Source organism: Corythoichthys intestinalis, chromosome 18 (assembly GCF_030265065.1).
Source record: "Corythoichthys intestinalis isolate RoL2023-P3 chromosome 18, ASM3026506v1, whole genome shotgun sequence".
Taxonomy (NCBI): Eukaryota; Metazoa; Chordata; class Actinopteri; order Syngnathiformes; family Syngnathidae; genus Corythoichthys; species Corythoichthys intestinalis.
The window spans coordinates 43,283,742-43,304,704 of NC_080412.1; the positions used below are offsets into that span (position 1 = coordinate 43,283,742).

At 40.6% G+C, this 20,963-nt stretch overlaps 1 protein-coding gene across 3 annotated transcripts in view; it reads left to right on the forward strand.

The window, feature by feature from the left end:
- The window catches only part of rbm27 (RNA binding motif protein 27), a 70,058-nt gene that overhangs the window by 9,840 nt on the left and 39,255 nt on the right, over positions 1 to 20,963 (forward strand). For 2 of the 3 annotated variants that reach the window (XM_057820460.1, XM_057820461.1), the window contains exons 5-8: positions 2,409 to 2,593; positions 2,786 to 3,088; positions 5,959 to 6,195; positions 6,499 to 6,678. In XM_057820460.1, the coding sequence (XP_057676443.1) occupies positions 2,409 to 2,593; positions 2,786 to 3,088; positions 5,959 to 6,195; positions 6,499 to 6,678 (905 nt within the window). The remainder of the gene's footprint in view (positions 1 to 2,408; positions 2,594 to 2,785; positions 3,089 to 5,958; positions 6,196 to 6,498; positions 6,679 to 20,963) is intronic. The other variant, XM_057820462.1, reaches the window with a different exon arrangement.

Genomic DNA, 20,963 nt, shown 5'->3' on the forward strand with positions numbered 1-20,963 from the left:
CGTTCCAATTGTTAAAAGCACAAAGGTGTGTAATAAACAACTAGCACATTTATATTTTGCATTTTGTTTTCTTACTGTATCGAAAATGAACCGAACCGTGACCTCAAAACCGAGGTACGTACCGCACCGAGATTTTTGTGTACCGTTACACCCCTACTTTCAAAACAAACCATTACAACGCCACTTTTAAAATGACCTTAAGTGGCCCAAAATGACCTCATTGCCTGGCATTGGCTAACAATGACGGCCATAGACGTTCAAATGGATTGGACGTCTACGAGTGATAAACTCATTCCAATTCGCAGCAGAAGCTTATTTTTCTGTTTATTAGTTGTTTGCAGAATATCCTAGAATGATTTCCCAACCAACGTATCGATAATGGTTGTAAACTTTAAACTTTGTATCGCTAATCGTATCGTATCGTGCGGTAACAAGAGGTTCCCACTCCTATATGGATAACTTATCGGTCGCAATATATCACCTTTTTGATATCTTGTCACACCTCTGATTAGCGCCTTGAAAGGTGGAAAAGCACTATATAAGTTTAACACCATTTTCCATTAGGGATGGGAATCGAAATCCGATTCCAATTCCGAACCGGTTCCTAGTGTTTCGAGGCCTCGACATCACAATGAAAAAGCCTTAACGATCCCTTTAACGAGTCCTAAAGACGCATATTGCGTCGTGACTGTCTTGTTGTCCAGACGCATCAAACTAGCATGGCACCAAGAACCACCCGCTCCAAAGTTTGGCTACACTTCACCAGGAAAGAGTGTGAAAATGAAAGGTTGCGATGGTTTAGCACGAACATTGCAGCCGTAAACATAACAATGACAGCACGTTGGTTCAAAAACTTCAATCGCTGTGTGTCTTCACTTCACGAGAAAAAATTACAACAAAGCGACTTGCAGTCTTTGCAAGGTGGAATAACTACATCGGGAGGGAAGGTGGAGATAACTGCATCGGGAGGGAATAGACTGCACTGTCCTCACCGAGACAGCTATACAGCTAGCTAAACTCCGAAATGACGGTACAGAAGACGTTGGTATAATTTGCTGACTTTATTCAACCATCACTTGAAGAGTGAAACTAAAAATAGCAATGAAACAAATCAATTTCGTCCCCAATAACAAACAGGTTTGCATCAACGTAAATCAGAGATGATTAGCTGCTAATTCAGTAATAACAAAACGGTTAGCATGCGTTCGCTAGCATTAGCACATCGTTCAAACCACTACACAACTGGATATAAGTGTCCGATCGCGAGTGGAAACACAACAACAACACAGAAGATGATACATCCAGGCGTTGCCTCTGTAGATATTTTACAAACATTAAGAAAGAACGTAGGGTTGTAGCAGTGCTTCCCTCTCTCACTAACTCGCTCACTCGCTTGGATGCGGCATTTTTTCTTCTTCGCGTGTAAGCGCGCTCTTCTTCACGTGAGCGCGTTCTTCTTTGTGTGAGGAAGCGCAAGGGTGCCCCCACTTGAGCATGAAAGCGCCATAAAAACTAAAAGGCATGCATTTCAATATACTGGTAAATAATACACTTTAACTTTAACTTTAACCAAACTACGGCCCGCGGGCTGGATACGGCCCGCCCCAACATTTGGTCCGGCCCCCTGAACAATACCAGCGAGCATTTTGATTTTTTTTTTTTTTTTTCTCAGTAGTGTTATTTATTTTCTGGCCTTTTTCTGTGAAGAACTCAGAGAGGGTTATTTGGTTATTATCTATTTGATTAATAGTGTTATTATTACTAATTATTATTAAATTATATTATTATTTTTATTTTATTTACTTTTGTTCCGTGAAATATCCAGAAAGGGTTATTTGATTGTGGCTTTCTGAAAAACAATAATTTTTTACATTTAGGCACTCCCCTCCCGCAATCGTCACACTTTTTCGGTTACAAACTGACCCCGGCCCCTCATCAGAGAAGGGAAAAGTTATGTGGCCCTCATTGGAGAAAGTTTGGGGACCCCTGCAAGTTTAACACATATTGCCAACGGCAGACCAACGACCTATATGCCAATATATACCAATATTTTTTTTATTTATTAGAAAAATGTTTCAGTAAAATGTTACACATTCTTGTGCATTTGCGACTTATTGGCAAAGTTAATATTGAGGCTTTGGCCCTCTTTTGACCTTGTTGTGAGTTTGTAAGGTTGTGACTTCTGATTAAACAAACTCAATGCCAATCAAAACGTTTGTTCTTCTTTTCCCCCAAATTAGAATCGATAAGAGAATCGATAAAGAATCGAATCGTGAAGCAATATCAAGAATGGAATCGGAATCGTAAAAATCCTATCAATTCCCATCCCTACCTCTGATTGTATTTGCAAACTAATTGCACATTGACAGTTGTTGGTAGGATTTATATTTGTGTTTTTGATTAAACAGAAGTCGCGACGACAGAAGGCGGGACGAGCGCAAGAGGCGAGACTTTGATCGGCACGGCAAGAGCAGTAGCGGCGAGTCCTACCGCGAGCGGGAGCGTCACGAGCGGCGCAGGGGGAGCTCCCGCGGGAGGAGCAACAGCCGAAGCCGGAGCAGGAGCGGCAGCCGTGGGAAAAGCAGGGGAAGAGGTGAGAACAACGACAGCCACAGCTCAGCACAGGAAAAAATTTTAAATAAAATGTGGAGCACTTTGCACGTACCTTTTTGGGGATTTGCCCACACAAGCTGGAATTTGCCTTACTATCCTCAAGGTTGGTTTGTGTGATTTGATAGGGAAATTTCATGCGTTCGTTTGTAATGCTTTGTCGCTTTGTTGACAGACTTTAAGTCAAAGTTCGAGGGGGAGAGGAAAGACACAGACGGCTATAACTCGTCCACCACGGGCAGGCCCCAGCATCCTCCGCTCCGAACATCGCCGTTACTGCCCACTCCCTTGCATCCACTCTCATCCGCCGCCGGCGGACCGGGAACCGGCGGGGTACCCTTGGCGACGCACGCGCCCATGCCCGACGGCACCACAGACAGCTGGTCGGGCTACTACGGCAAACAGAGGCAAGACGGCGTCGGCAAGGCGTTCAGCAATAAGAACCCTTCACGCAAGCAGCGCTGCAGGGATTATGACGGTAAACACAATTTTCCCTCATCAGAATTGCATTGAATTGAAAGCTAATATCGCATCATGCAGTAAATTGAGTCTATAACATGTAGATTAGTTTACACAATTGTAGTTTGCCCATAGGGCTTATTGATGGTCATGTTTATTGTCATCACTAATGACCATTAATGTTGATAAGTCAGGCTATTTGTCCCCTCTGGTTCAAACCGACCTCCCCTGAGGTAAACGGTTAAAATATCCTGTGCCCCTTAAGGCCACTGCTGCTATCACAGTCGTAGCACTTGGCCTCATGGGATCGGTTCCCTTAATGAGACCTTGCGGTAAATACTGTTGATCTTAGTATCTCAGAACCAAATGTCTTGTTTTACATATATTTGAATCTGTCCAACACGGGGTAAAAAAAAAAAACAGTTTCAGAATGGGCTTTATAATACAGGTAGTCCCCGGTTTACGAACGAGTTCTGTTCCTGCTTTGGTGATGCATAGGCTTCATAATGTATTGACGGGTCGATAAATCGGGGGCCTGCATTGTTGGCGAGGCTGTCAAAGCTGACCGAGTGGAATCACAAAGAGCCTTGTTCGCTGAAAATTCTTGTGAATAAATGCTTAGATCCTTGAATTCTTTATAGATATGGACGTAAAACAGTCTCGATTCTTGGTTAAAAGCAAAAAAAACGTGCAGGTAGCACTTATTTTACATAAATATTGCTAACTATGTCGCTTGTCAGTATGGAAATTAGCGGTCGCCATTTGTAACGAAGAGCTTTTTCCGTTGAAAATTCTTGTGAATAAATGCTTAAATCCCTGAATTCTTTATAGATATGGACGTAAAACAGTCTCGCTCTTGGTTAATAGCAAAAAAAAAAAAAAAACATGCAAGTAGCATTTATTTAACGTAGATATTGCGAAGTATAATGTCAATGCTGTAGCGGCTAATTTCTCCCATTGATTTTTTTTTTTAACAACGTTTCAAAATACATGCATGCATGGTACGAAAAATATAATAATTACCTTGAATCCTCGAACAAATCACTCCTGAGACAATCCTTCCTGTTTGTAAGCGGTACAGCTTTTGTACTTTTTCAACATAAATCCGGTGTTGGATCGTTGCGACCGACTGCGAATAACTGAAGTGGATTGTGGGACAGCCCCCTACTTGAAGGTGTGGCGCACTGAAGGTCGGATCTGGCCCGTCAATATCATTTTGAAGTCTATGCTTCAAGTAAAAATAAGGACGGTATTGTATCGAAATAGGTCTCGTGTATGCTTCAAATTGTAATGTTGATGTGTTCAATGTTGTATTTTCTGGGCTGTCCCTAAACGCACCGTGAATAGTGGTAAGGCTGGCCAGTGCAAGAAGGCTGTTTAGTTTCGTTCTGTTGGTAGTTGTGTTCTGCGTAATTTTATATACGAAGTATTTTGGCGTAAATTTTTACTTTAACGGTGAAATCCGACTTAACACGAAAATTTGGGTTACGTCACCAGAGTGGAATGGAACTGTCGTAATTTGAGGACTCCTTGTAACGTATTTTCCGTTCTGTAAGGCGCATCGGAGTATAAGAATGAATGTCAATGTCAATTATTTGCTTACCATATTTTTCGGACTATAAGTCGCAGTTTTTTTCATAGTTTGGCTGGGGGTGCGACTTATACATACTCAGGAGCGACTTATGTGTGAAATTATTAACATGTCAAATGATATCATAATGTGTTATCTTGGTGTTTTGGAGTGACACTGATGGTTTGGTGAACTTGTTAGCATGTTCTTTATGCTATAGTTATCTGAATAACTCTTAATAGCTATGGCCACGTTCGCGTTCTGCCTTTGGCAATATGTGTTCTATTGTATTATTGACTTTTTTTATATTGAAATGCATGCTTTTGGTTTGTGGCGCTTTCATGCCCACGTGGGGGCGGACTCACACTTGTTTACGTGAAGAAGAGCGCTCACACGCCAGAAGAAGACTGACAGATACGCAGCTCTGAGTGAGTGGGCGAGTTAGCGAGAGAGAAACACGGCTGCGAACCTACGTTAATTGTTTATCCTTGTAAAATATCTCTACAGAGGCAACGCCTGTGTGTATCATCTTTTCTGTTGTTGTTGTTGTTGTGCGTTTTCCGCCCGCGATCGGACACTTGGAGCCAGTTGTGTGGTTGTTTGAACGATGTGCTAATGCTAGCGAACGCTTGCTAACTGTTTGTGTCATTGCTGTATAGCACCTAATAATCATTTACTTCCATTGATGCGAACCTGTTTGGTATCGAGGACGAAATTGATTCAGCAAATTATACGGACGTCCAGCATCGTCATTTGGGAGTTTAGCTCGCTGTATAGCCAGGACCGAGCCGTAGCGTCCTGGTGAGGACTATATTCGCATTTCGTTGTTCATGCACGGTACACTTATTCAGCATGTTGTTCTCTATTGTATTTTTATATTAAATTGCCTTTCAAGATGACTTATCTGTTCTATGTGTTGGATTTTATCAAGTAAATTTCCCCAAAAAATGCGACTTATACTCCGGTGCGATTTATGTTTTTTTCTCTTCGTTGGGCATTTTATGGCTGGTGCGACCTATACTCAGGTGCGACTTGTAGTCCGAAAAATATGGTATTTTAAAACTGTTTTCATTTAGTAGTAGTAGTAGTGCTTGCTTTATGCATCCACTAGATGGATCTGTGGTAAAAGGAATGTTATGCCATGATTAACCAATATTGATCCATATACTAGTATAAGGCGCTTCAGATTACAGGGAGCACTGTCGTCTTTTGAGAAAATTGCTTTTAGGTGCGCTTTATTGTGCGGAAAATATGGTACTTCTATTTTTGGATATATGTCAAACAAGAGCTTTCTGACAATATCGTCCCTCCCCGTGCAGAAAAAGGATTTTGCGTCCGCGGCGACCTCTGCCCGTTTGATCACGGCAACGACCCGCTCATCGTAGATGATGTCAATCTTCCCAACATTATTCCTTTCCCACCGCCACCCGTGATACCCCCCGGCGGCCTACCCATGCCGCCGCTCATCACCGAGCCGCCACCCTCACTCAGGATACCGCCGCCGCCGATGCCACCTTACGGCCAGCCGCCGCCACCTGGTGTCTTCTCCTTGACTGGTATGTATTATACAGTATTTTATTTTATTTTTTTTATTTATTTCAATACCGTTGATGATAAGTGACGTCCAATCGGGCCTTGCAACCTGCGACTCCTGTGGCTTTTTTCATTCTTCTGATGGGAAATTAAATTAGTCGCTAGATAGACGTCCAGTCAATTTTGACTTTATCGGCAGTTAATGTTCATTTTGCTGTTCGGTGTCGCTCAAAAGTAACCGATGAGTACGTGAGTTACAAGCTCCCCCCTGATGAATGAAAGTCTCAGGGTCATGAGACATCAGCTTGGGCTTATGTCTCCATCAGGACCTCCTCCACTGATCGCAACCAGTGGAATGGAGACCCCCAAGCACCAGTCGGCGATCACGTCGTCGCCTCCCGGCGGACCGCCCGGTGTGAGGTTGCCTCCTCCTCTTCCTCTTCCTCCTCCGCCTCCTCCTTCCTCCTCGTCGGTGTCGCTCCGTCCACAATATGTCCAGTCGGAATGTAAGCAGATCGGAGGCTTCTCGTGGGATTTCCTCATTCGTCGCCCATTTCATTTCGTTACCCGTTTGCGTTCATTTGTTTTGTGTTTATTTCTGATGGTTGTTGTTGATCATGTTGAGCAGAAATGAGCTCTTTAACATTTTTTTAATTAATTATTTATGTTTTTACTAGAGTTGTCTGATACTATCGGATACCTGATAAGAGCATTTTAAAATATCAGATAATATCGACTAGCGCTGCAGCTATCGATTATTTACGTAATCGATTAACCTATCAATTAGTTAGTTCAAATAACCGAGTAATCGTTTCACGAAAATTCAATGCGTTGCTGAATAAATTTTAGGAGCTGTAAAACAAAGAAGCAAGCGTTTACAGCAATAAATGCATTTAAAAAGAAATAAAATCTATATGCGGATCTTAGTACAACAAAACAACAATTGGCTAACTTGCGTAGTAGAAGTCCACTAGCTCAAATGCTATTATTTATTTTTTACAAAGCTCTCAACAAATCCTTCAAACACAAATTCCCACAAAAAAGTGCTAAATATACTTGTTGACTAAATATCTAATACATAAACAAGCATATTAGCTCAAACAAAATCATACATTATGTTGGTCTGAACAGGGAGCACCTGGATTCAGTCATGGTCGATGAGTTATGGCATATTCACTGTTGCCACTAGAGGACAATGTATCCACCCAAATCAATAAAACTAACAGCAACACTTTCAAAACAAACAATTCCAACGTCACTCTAATTCAGTGCTTCTCAATTATTTTCCGTTACGCCCCCCCAAGGAAGACGTAAATGTTTCGCGCCCCCCCCAACTCTCTGCCGCCACTGTAAATAGTATCATTCGTCTATATTACTATTATAAGTACGCCTCAGCCTAACATTGTGTCCTTTTTTTTCTATTAAAGAAAAAAAGTAACATAGATCAACTTATAATAAAGTATAACTTTTTTAACATTGTGTTGCTTGTAACAGAAAAGACTTAATGCGCATCAATTTGCCTGAAGTTAAAAAAAAAAAAAAAAAAAGTCACATCCAAACTGTAAAAATACACTCAAGGTACATTTTTGACCATTTGATACTGAAAAATAAAATGTAACTAGAAACTGCAATTTCGGGAGAAATTACACCTTGGTCTTTCCTCTGTGGAGATACAAATCTTAGCCCCACTCAGGTCTATCAATAGAATGGACCATAATGCCAGTCAATGGCACTAAACAAAGTAAAAGCTATTAGAAAAGATTGGGAGAGTTGGACGTCCATGGCCGTCAATGGCAGCACCCTCCATAAGCATCATTGTAATTGGGGACATTTGGGGTACACGTCCTATTGATATCTGGTCATTTTTTGTTGATTTGGGCAAAAAAAAAAAATTCCCATTGAAAATGAATGGGAAAAATTTTGGACGTCCATGGACGTCAATGGTATCAACTTACATAAGCGTCAATGGATACCAAGTACATTGGCATCAATAGAATGAACAAACATGAAGAAATGCCATTAGAAATTAATGGGAAGTTTGGACGTCCATGGACGTCAATGGCATCACCCTCCATAAGCAGCAATACAATCGGGGACATTTGGGGGACACGTCCTATTGATATCTGGTCATTTTTTGTTGATTTGGGGAAAAAAAAAAAAATTCCCATTGAAAATGAATGGGAAAAATTTTGGACGTCCATGGACGTCAATTGTATCAACTTACATAAGCGTCAATGGATACCAAGTACATTGGCATCAATAGAATGAACAAACATGAAGAAATGCCATTAGAAATTAATGGGAAGTTTGGACGTCCATAGACGTCAATGGCATCACCCTCCATAAGCAGCAATACAATCGGGGACATTTGGGGTACACGTCCTATTGATATATGGTCATTTTTTGTTGATTTGGGCAAAAAAAAAAAATTCCCATTGAAAATGAATGGGAAAAATTTTGGACGTCCATGGACGTCAATGGTATCAACTTACATAAGCGTCAATGGATACCAAGTACATTGGCATCAATAGAATGAACAAACATGAAGAAATGCCATTAGAAAAGATTGGGAGAGTTGGACGTCCATGGCCGTCAATGGCAGCACCCTCCATAAGCATCATTGTAATTGGGGACATTTGGGGTACATGTCCTATTGATATCTGGTCATTTTTTGTTGATTTGGGCAAAAAAAAAAAATTCCCATTGAAAATGAATGGGAAAAATTTTGGACGTCCATGGACGTCAATGGTATCAACTTACATAAGCGTCAATGGATACCAAGTACATTGGCATCAATAGAATGAACAAACATGAAGAAATGCCATTAGAAATTAATGGGAAGTTTGGACGTCCATGGACGTCAATGGCATCACCCTCCATAAGCAGCAATACAATCGGGGACATTTGGGGGACACGTCCTATTGATATCTGGTCATTTTTTGTTGATTTGGGGAAAAAAAAAAAATTCCCATTGAAAATGAATGGGAAAAATTTTGGACGTCCATGGACGTCAATTGTATCAACTTACATAAGCGTCAATGGATACCAAGTACATTGGCATCAATAGAATGAACAAACATGAAGAAATGCCATTAGAAATTAATGGGAAGTTTGGACGTCCATAGACCTCAATGGCATCACCCTCCATAAGCAGCAATACAATCGGGGACATTTGGGGTACACGTCCTATTGATATATGGTCATTTTTTGTTGATTTGGGCAAAAAAAAAAAATTCCCATTGAAAATGAATGGGAAAAATTTTGGACGTCCATGGACGTCAATGGTATCAACTTACATAAGCGTCAATGGATACCAAGTACATTGGCATCAATAGAATGAACAAACATGAAGAAATGCCATTAGAAATTAATGGGAAGTTTGGACGTCCATGGACGTCAATGGCATCACCCTCCATAAGCAGCAATACAATCGGGGACATTTGGGGTACACGTCCTATTGATATCTGGTCATTTTTTGTTGATTTGGGGAAAAAAAAAAAATTCCCATTGAAAATGAATGGGAAAATTTTGGACGTCCATGGACGTCAATGGTATCAACTTACATAAGCGTCAATGGATACCAAGTACATTGGCATCAATAGAATGAACAAACATGAAGAAATGCCATTAGAAATTAATGGGAAGTTTGGACGTCCATGGACGTCAATGGCATCACCCTCCATAAGCAGCAATACAATCGGGGACATTTGGGGGACACGTCCTATTGATATCTAGTCATTTTCTGTTGATTTGGGGAAAAAAAAAAAATTCCCATTGAAAATGAATGGGAAAAATTTTGGACGTCCATGGACGTCAATGGTATCAACTTACATAAGCGTCAATGGATACCAAGTACATTGGCATCAATAGAATGAACAAACATGAAGAAATGCCATTAGAAATTAATGGGAAGTTTGGACGTCCATGGACGTCAATGGCATCACCCTCCATAAGCAGCAATACAATCGGGGACATTTGGGGGACACGTCCTATTGATATTTAGTCATTTTCTTTTGATTTGGGAGAAGAAAAAAAATTTCCCATTGAAAATGAATGGGAAAAATTTTGGACGTCCATGGACGTCAATGGTGTCAACTTACATAAGCGTCAATGGAATCCAAGTACATTGGCATCAATAGAATGAACAAACATGAAGAAATGCCATTGGAAATGTATGGGAAGTTTGGACGTCCCTGGACGTCAATGGCATCACCCTCCATAAGCAGCAATGCAATCGGGGACATTTGGGGGACACGTCCTATTGATATCTAGTCATTTTCTGTTGATTTGGGGGAAAAAAAAAAAATTCCCATTGAAAATGAATGGGAAAATTTTTGGACGTCCATGGATGTCAATGGCAGCACCCCCCATAAGCGTCAATGGAGTTGGGGACGTTTGGGGTATACGTCCTATTGATATCTGGTCATTTTCTGTCGATTTGGAGAAATTTAGTTTTTTCCCCATTGAAAATGAATGGGAAAAATTTTGGACGTCCATGGATGTCAATGGCAGCACCCCCCATAAGCGTCAATGGAGTTGGGGACGTTTGGGGTATACGTCCTATTGATATCTGGTCATTTTCTGTCGATTTGGAGAAATTTAGTTTTTTCCCCATTGAAAATGAATGGGGAAAATTTTGGACGTCCATGGAAGTCAATGGCAGCACCCCCCATAAGCGTCAATGGAATTGGGGAAGTTTGGGGGACACGTCCTATTGATATCTGGCCATTTTCTGTTTATTTGGGGAAATTTTGTTTTTTCCCCATTGAAAATGAATGGGAAAAATTTTGGACGTCCGTGGCAGTCAATGGCATCGACATCCATATAGTCAATTGAATCCAAGTACATTGGCATCAGTAGATTCGACATGCATGGCCGTCAATGGCATCAATGCAATGTAAATTCTATGGAAATCCCATTGGAAGTGAATGGGACTTTTCCCATTCGAAATGAATGGGATAGTTTTTGGCAAATTTCCGAGGAAGCGTAATTTTTTTCCAAATTCTGTATACAACTTTTATGCCCCTCACCGTCCCGGAATTTTTGATGCCCAAATTATGTGATTTGGTCAAAAATTGTAGGACTAGATACATTTTGAAACTTTTTTTTTTTTCATGGAAAATTGCCGTTTACGGACGAACGGAAAAATTTTCGGGGCCATTTGTAAAGTTTCCTGTGTCACGCGAAAATTCCGGTCGTGCCGATACTTGAACGGTGCCGATCGGTCTAACGGTTCGGGCTGTGAAGCGCGCGTTTTTTTTCCATTCAAAATGAATAGGAAAGTTTTTGGCAAATTTCCGGGGAACCGTAAATTTTTGCCAAATTCTGTATACAACTTTTATGCCCCTCAACGTCCCGGAATTTTTGATGCCCAAATTATGTGATTTGGTCAAAAATTGTAGGACTAGATACATTTTGAAACTTTTTTTATTTTTCGGAAAATTGCCGTTTACGGGCGAACGGAAAATTTTTCGTGGCGGTTTGAAAAATTCCCATCGTCACGCGAAAAATCCGGTCGTGCCGATACTTCAACGGTGCCGATCGGTGCTACGGTTTGGGCTGTGCGTTGGCTCAAAAAAACGCGGAGAATTATTGAATAATAATAATAACTAGAAACTGCAATTTCGGGAGAAATTACACACCTTGGTCTTTCCTCTGTGGAGATACAGATCTTAGCCCCACTCAGGTCTATCAATAGAATGGATCATAATGCCAGTCACTGGCAAAAAACAAAGTAAAAGCCGTTAGAAATGAATGGGAGAATTGGACGTCCATGGACGTCAATGGCGGCACCTTTCATAATTGTTAATGGAATCGAGGAAGTTTGGGGGACACGTCCTAATGATATCTAGTCATTTTCTGTTGATTTGGGGAAAAAAAAAAAATTCCCATTGAAAATGAATGGGAAAAATTTTGGACCTCCATGGACGTCAATGGTATGAACTTACATAAGCGTCAGTGGAATCCAAGTACATTGGCATCAATAAAATGAACAAACATGAAGAAATGCCATTGGAAATGAATAGGAAGTTTGGACGTCCATGAACGTCAATGGCATCACCCTCCATAAGCGGCAATGCAATCGGGGACATTTGGGGGAAACATCCTAATGATATCTAGTCATTTTCTGTTGATTTGGGGAAAAAAAAAAAAATCCCATTGAAAATGAATGGGAAAAATTTTGGACGTCCATGGACGTCAATGGTATCAACTTACATAAGCGTCAATGGAATCCAAGTACATTGGCATCAATAGAATGAACAAACATGAAGAAATGCCTTTGGAAATGAATGGAAAGTTTGGACGTCCATGGACGTCAATGGCATCACCCCCCATAAGCGGCAATGCAATCGGGGACATTTGGGGGACACGTCCTAATGATATCTAGTCATTTTCTGTTGATTTGGGGAAAAAAAAAAAAATCCCATTGAAAATGAATGGGAAAAATTTTGGACGTCCATGGACGTCAATGGTATCAACTTACATAAGCGTCAATGGATACCAAGTACATTGGCATCAATAGAATGAACAAACATGAAGAAATGCCATTAGAAATTAATGGGAAGTTTGGACGTCCATGGACGTCAATGGCATCACCCTCCATAAGCAGCAATACAATCGGGGACATTTGGGGGACACGTCCTATTGATATTTAGTCATTTTCTTTTGATTTGGGAGAAGAAAAAAAATTTCCCATTGAAAATGAATGGGAAAATTTTTGGACGTCCATGGACGTCAATGGTGTCAACTTACATAAGCGTCAATGGAATCCAAGTACATTGGCATCAATAGAATGAACAAACATGAAGAAATGCCATTGGAAATGAATGGAAAGTTTGGACGTCCCTGGACGTCAATGGCATCACCTTCCATAAGAGGCAATGCAATCGGGGACATTTGGGCGACACGTCCTATTGATATCTAGTCATTTTCTGTTGATTAGGGGGAAAAAAAAAATTTCCCATTGAAAATGAATGGGAAAAATTTTGGACGTCCATGGACGTCAATGGTATCAACTTACATAAGCGTCAATGGAATCCAAGTACATTGGCATCAATAGAATGAACAAACATGAAGAAATGCCATTAGAAATTAATGGGAAATTTGGACGTCCATGGACGTCAATGGCATCACCCTCCATAAGCAGCAATACAATCGGGGACATTTGGGGGACACGTCCTATTGATATTTAGTCATTTTCTTTTGATTTGGGAGAAGAAAAAAAATTTCCCATTGAAAATGAATGGGAAAATTTTTGGACGTCCATGGACGTCAATGGTGTCAACTTACATAAGCGTCAATGGAATCCAAGTACATTGGCATCAATAGAATGAACAAACATGAAGAAATGCCATTGGAAATGAATGGGAAGTTTGGACGTCCCTGGACGTCAATGGCATCACCTTCCATAAGAGGCAATGCAATCGGGGACATTTGGGCGACACGTCCTATTGATATCTAGTCATTTTCTGTTGATTTGGGGAAAAAAAAAATTTCCCATTGAAAATGAATGGGAAAATTTTTGGACGTCCATGGACGTCAATGGTATCAACTTACATAAGCGTCAATGGAATCCAAGTACATTGGCATCAATAGAATGAACAAACATGAAGAAATGCCATTGGAAAAGAATGGGAAGTTTGGACGTCCATGGACGTCAATGGCATCACCCTCCATAAGCGGCAATGCAATCGGGGACATTTGGGGGACATGTCCTATTGATATCTAGTCATTTTCTGTTGATTTGGGGGAAAAAAAAAAATTCCCATTGAAAATGAATGGGAAAAATTTTGGACGTCCATGGACGTCAATGGTATCAACTTACATAAGCGTCAATGGAATCCAAGTACATTGGCATCAATAGAATGAACAAACATGAAGAAATGCCATTGGAAATTAATGGGAAGTTTGGACGTCCGTGGACGTCAATGGCATCACCCTCCATAAGCAGCAATGCAATCGGGCACATTTGGGGGAAACGTCCTATTGATTTCTAGTCATTTTCTGTTGATTTGGGGAAAAAAAAAAAATTCCCATTGAAAATGAATGGGAAAAATTTTGGACGTCCATGGACGTCAATGGTATCAACTTACATAAGCGTCAATGGAATCCAAGTACATTGGCATCAATAGAATGAACAAACATGAAGAAATGCCATTGGAAATGAATGGGAAGTTTGGACGTCCCTGGACGTCAATGGCATCACCCTCCATAAGCAGCAATGCAATTGGGGACATTTGGGGGACACGTCCTATTGATATCTAGTCATTTTCTGTTGATTTGGGGAAAAAAAAAAATTTCCCATTGAAAATGAATGGGTAAAATTTTGGACGTCCATGGACGTCAATGGCAGCACCCCCCATAAGCGTCAATGGAGTTGGGGACGTTTGGGGTATACGTCCTATTGATATCTGGTCATTTTCTGTTGATTTGGAGAAATGTAGTTTTTTCCCCATTGAAAATGAATGGGGAAAATTTTGGACGTCCATGTAAGTCAATGGCGGCACCCTTGATAAGCGTCAATGGAATTGGGGAAGTTTGGGGGACACGTCCTATTGATATCTGGTCATTTTCTGTTGATTTGGGGAAATTTTGTTTTTTCCCCATTCAAAATGAATGGGAAAAATTTTGGACGTCCATGGCCGTCAGTGGCATCGACATCCATATAGTCAATTGAATCCAAGTACATTGGCATCAGTAGATTCGACATGCATGGCCGTCAATGGCATCAATGCAATGTAAATTCCATTGGAAATCCCATTGGAAGTGAATGGGAACTTTTCCCATTCGAAATGAATGGGATAGTTTTTGGCAAATTTCCGAGGAAGCGTAATTTTTTTCCAAATTCTGTATACAACTTTTATGCCCCTCACCGTCCCGGAATTTTTGATGCCCAAATTATGTGATTTGGTCAAAAATTGTAGGACTAGATACATTTTGAAACTTTTTTTTTTTTCACGGAAAATTGCCGTTTACGGACGAACGGAAAAATTTTCGGGGCCATTTGTAAAGTTTCCTGTGTCACGCGAAAATTCCGGTCGTGCCGATACTTGAACGGTGCCGATCGGTCTAACGGTTCGGGCTGTGAAGCGCGCGTTTTTTTTCCATTCAAAATGAATAGGAAAGTTTTTGGCAAATTTCCGGGGAACCGTAAATTTTTGCCAAATTCTGTATACAACTTTTATGCCCCTCACCGTCCCGGAATTTTTGATGCCCAAATTATGTGATTTGGTCAAAAATTGTAGGACTAGATACATTTTGAAACTTTTTTTATTTTTCGGAAAATTGCCGTTTACGGGCGAACGGAAAATTTTTCGTGGCGGTTTGAAAAATTCCCATCGTCACGCGAAAAATCCGGTCGTGCCGATACTTGAACGGTGCCGATCGGTGCTACGGTTTGGGCTGTGCGTTGGCTCAAAAAAACGCGGAGAATAAGATGAATAATAATAATAATAACTAGAAACTGCAATTTCGGGAGAAATTACACACCTTGGTCTTTCCTCTGTGGAGATACAAATCTTAGCCCCACTCAGGTCTATCAATAGAATGGACCATAATGCCAGTCATTGGCACTAAACAAAGTAAAAGCCATTAGAAAAGATTGGGAGAATTGGACGTCCATGGCCGTCAATGGCGGCACCCTTCATAAGCGTCAATGGAATTGGAGAAGTTTGGGGGACACGTCCTATTGATATCTGGTCATTTTTTGTTGATTTGGGGAAAAAAAAAAAATTCCCATTGAAAATGAATGGGAAAAATTTTGGACGTCCATGGACGTCAATGGTATCAACTTACATAAGCGTCAATGGAATCCAAGTACATTGGCATCAATAGAATGAACAAACATGAAGAAATGCCATTGGAAATGAATGGGAAGTTTGGACGTCCATGGACGTCAATGGCATCACCCTCCATAAGCGCCAATCCAATCGGGGACATTTGGGGGACACGTCCTATTGATATCTGGTCATTTTTTGTTGATATGGGGAAAAAAAAAAAATTCCCATTGAAAATGAATGGGAAAAATTTTGGACGTCCATGGACGTCAATGGTATCAACTTACATAAGCGTCAATGGAATCCAAGTACATTGGCATCAATAGAATGAACAAACTTGAAGAAATGCCATTGGAAATGAATGGGAAGTTTGGACGTCCATGAACGTCAATGGCATCACCCTCCATAAGCAGCAATGCAATCGGGGACATTTGGGGGACACGTCCTAATGATGTCTAGTCATTTTCTGTTGATTTGGGGAAAAAAAAAAATTTCCCATTGAAAATGAATGGGAAAAATTTTGGACGTCCATGGACGTCAGTGGTATCAACTTACATAAGCGTCAATGGAATCCAAGTACATTGGCATCAATAGAATGAACAAACATGAAGAAATGCCATTGGGATTTAATGGGAAGTTTGGACGTCCATGAACGTCAATGGCATCACCCTCCATAAGCGGCAATGCAATCGGGGACATTTGGGGGACACGTCCTAATGATATCTAGTCATTTTCTGTTGATTTGGGGAAAAAAAAAAAATTCCCATTGAAAACGAATGGGAAAATTTTTGGACGTCCATGGACGTCAATGGCAGCACCCCCCATAAGCGTCAATGGAGTTGGGGACGTTTGGGGTATACGTCCTATTAATATCTGGTCATTTTCTGTTGATTTGGGGAAATTTAGTTTTTTCCCCATTGAAAATGAATGGGAAAATTTTTGGACGTCCATGGACGTCAATGGCAGCACCCCCTATAAGCGTCAATGGAGTTCGGAACGTTTGGGGGAGACGTACTATTGATAACTGGTCATTTTCTGATGATTTGGGGAAATTTAGTTTTTTCCCCATTGAAAATGAATGGGAAAAATTTTGGACGTCCATGGACGTCAATGGCAGCACCCCCCATAAGCGTCAATGGAGTTGGGGACGTTTGGGGTATACGTCCTATTAATATCTGGTCATTTTCTGTTGATTTGGGGAAATTTAGTTTTTTCCCCATTGAAAATGAATGGGAAAAATTTTGGACGTCCATGGCCGTCAATGGCATCGACATCCATATAGTCAAATGAATCCAAGTACATTGGCATCAATAGATTCGACATGCATGGCCGTCAATGGCATCAATGCAATGTAAAGTCCATTGGAATACTATTGAAAGTGAATGGGAACTTTTCCCATTGGAAATGGATGGGATAGTTTTTGGCAAATATCCGGAGAACCGTAAATTTTTTCCAAATTCTGTATACAATCTTTATGCCCCCCACCGTCCCGGAATTTTTGATGTCCAAATTATGTGATTTCGTCAAAAATTGTAGGACAAGTAGCGTTTTGAAACTTTTTTTTTTTTCCGGAAATTTGCCGTTTACGGGCGAACGGAAAATTTTTCGGGGCCGTTTGAAAAATTCCCATCGTCGCGCGAAAATTCCGGTCGTGCCGATACTTGAACGGTACCGATTGGAGGTACGGTTCGGGCTGCGCGGCGCGCCGAAAAAAACGTCAACAATTATTGAATAATAATAATAATAAAGAATAATAATAAAGAAGTACAATAAAGTTGTACAACAACATAACCTTGTTCTTTCCCTTGGAAAGACCAAGGTAATAATAATAAAGAATAATAATAAAGAAGTACAATAAAGTTGTACAACAACATAACCTTGTTCTTTCCCTTGGAAAGACCAAGGTAATTACTAGAAACTGCAATTTCGGGAGAAATTACACCTTGGTCTTTCCTCTGTGGAGATACAAATCTTAGCCCCACTCAGGTCTATCAATAGAATGGACCATAATGCCAGTCAATGGCACTAAACAAAGTAAAAGCCATTAGAAAAGATTGGGAGAATTGGACGTCCATGTCCGTTAATGGCAGCACCCTCCATAAGCGTCAATGTAATTGGGGAAGTTTGGGGGACACGTCCTATTGATATGTAGTCATTTTCTTTTGATTTTGGGAAAAAAAAAAAAATCCCATTGAAAATGAATGGGAAAAAATTTGGACGTCCATAGACGTCAATGGCAGCACCCCCCATAAGCGTCAATGGAAGCAGGGAAGTTTGGGGGACATGTCCTATTGATATCTGGTCATTTTCTGTTGATTTGGTGAAATTTTGTTTTTTCCCCATTGAAAATGAATGGGAAAATTTTTGGACGTCCATGGCCGTCAATGGCATCGACATCCATATAGTCAATAGGATCCAAGTACATTGGCATCAGTAGATTCGACATGCATGGCCGTCAATGGCATCAATGCAATGTAAATTCCATTGAAAGTGAATGGGAACTTTTCCCATTAGAAATGAATGGGAGAGTTTTTGGCAAATTTCTGGGGAACCGTAAGTTTTTTCCAAATTCTGTATACAACTTTTATGCCCCTCACCGTCCCGGAATTTTTGATACCCAAATTATGTGATTTGGTCAAAAATTGTAGGACTAGATACATTTTTAAACTTTTTTTTTTTTTCGGAAAATTGCCGTTTACGGGCGAACGGAAAATTTTTCGTGGCGTTTTGAAAAATTCCCATCGTCACGCGAAAATTCCGGTCATGCCGATACTTGAACGGTGCCGATCGGGGCTACGGTTTAGGCTGTGCGTTGGCTCAAAAAAACGCGGAGAATAAGATGAATAAATAATAATAATAACTAGAAACTGCAATTTCGGGAGAAATTACACACCTTGGTCTTTCCTCTGTGGAGATACAGATCTTAGCCCCACTCAGGTCTATCAATAGAATGGATCATAATGCCAGTCATTGGCACTAAACATAGTTAAAGCCATTAGAAAAGATTGGGAGAATTGGACGTCCATGTCCGTCAATGGCAGCACCCTCCATAATTGTTAATGGAATTGGGGAAGTTTGGGGGACACGTCCTATTGATATCTAGTCATTTTCTGTTGATTTGGGAAAAAAAAAAAATTCCCATTGAAAATGAATGGGAAAAATTTTGGACGTCCATGGACGTCAATGGTATCAACTTACATAAGCGTCAATGGAATCCAAGTACATTGGCATCAATAAAATGAACAAACATGAAGAAATGCCATTGGAAATGAATGGGAAGTTTGGACGTCCATGAACGTCAATGGCATCACCCTCCATAAGCGGCAATGCAATCGGGGACATTTGGGGGACACGTCCTAATGATATCTAGTCATTTTCTGTTGATTTGGGGAAAAAAAAAAAAATCCCATTGAAAATGAATGGGAAAAATTTTGGACGTCCATGGACGTCAATGGTATCAACTTACATAAGCGTGAATGGAATCCAAGTACATTGGCATCAATAGAATGAACAAACATGAAGAAATGCCTTTGGAAATGAATGGGAAGTTTGGACGTCCATGGACGTCAATGGCATCACCCCCCATAAGCGGCAATGCAATCGGGGACATTTGGGGGACACGTCCTAATGATATCTAGTCATTTTCTGTTGATTTGGGGAAAAAAAAAAAAATTCCCATTGAAAATGAATGGGAAAAATTTTGGACGTCCATGGACGTCAATGGTATCAACTTACATAAGCGTCAATGGAATCCAAGTACATTGGCATCAATAGAATGAACAAACATGAAGAAATGCCATTGGAAATTAATGGGAAGTTTGGACGTCCGTGGACGTCAATGGCATCACCCTCCATAAGCAGCAATGCAATCGGGCACATTTGGGGGAAACGTCCTATTGATATCTAGTCATTTTCTGTTGATTTGGGGAAAAAAAAAAAATTCCCATTGAAAATGAATGGGAAAAATTTTGGACGTCCATGGACGTCAATGGTATAAACTTACATAAGCGTCAATGGAATCCAAGTACATTGGCATCAAAAGAATGAACAAACATGAAGAAATGCCATTGGTATTTAATGGGAAGTTTGGACGTCCATGGACGTCAATGGCATCACCCCCCATAAGCGGCAATGCAATCGGGGACATTTGGGGGACACGTCCTAATGATATCTAGTCATTTTCTGTTGATTTGGGGAAAAAAAAAAAATTCCCATTGAAAATGAATGGGAAAAATTTTGGACGTCCATGGACGTCAATGGTATCAACTTACATAAGCGTCAATGGAATCCAAGTACATTGGCATCAATAGAATGAACAAACATGAAGAAATGCCATTGGAAATGAATGGGAAGTTTGGACGTCCGTGGACGTCAATGGCATCACCCTCCATAAGCAGCAATGCAATCGGGCACATTTGGGGGAAACGTCCTATTGATATCTAGTCATTTTCTGTTGATTTGGGGAAAAAAAAAAAATTCCCATTGAAAATGAATGGGAAAAATTTTGGACGTCCATGGACGTCAATGGTATAAACTTACATAAGCGTCAATGGAATCCAAGTACATTGGCATCAAAAGAATGAACAAACATGAAGAAATGCCATTGGAAATGAATGGGAAGTTTGGACGTCCCTGGACGTCAATGGCATCACCCTCCATAAGCAGCAATTCAATCGGGGACATTTGGGGGACAGGTCCTATTGATATGTAGTCATTTTCTGTTGATTTGGGGAAAAAAAAAAAATTCCCATTGAAAATGAATGGGTAAAATTTTGGACGTCCATGGACGTCAATGGCAGCACCCCCCATAAGCGTCAATGGAATTGGGGACGTTTGGGATATACGTCCTATTGATATCTGGTCATTTTCTGTTGATTTGGAGAAATTTAGTTTTTTCCCCATTGAAAATGAATGGGAAAAATTTTGGACGTCCATGTAAGTCAATGGCGGCACCCTTCATAAGCGTCAATGGAATTGGGGAAGTTTGGGGGACACGTCCTATTGATATCTGGTCA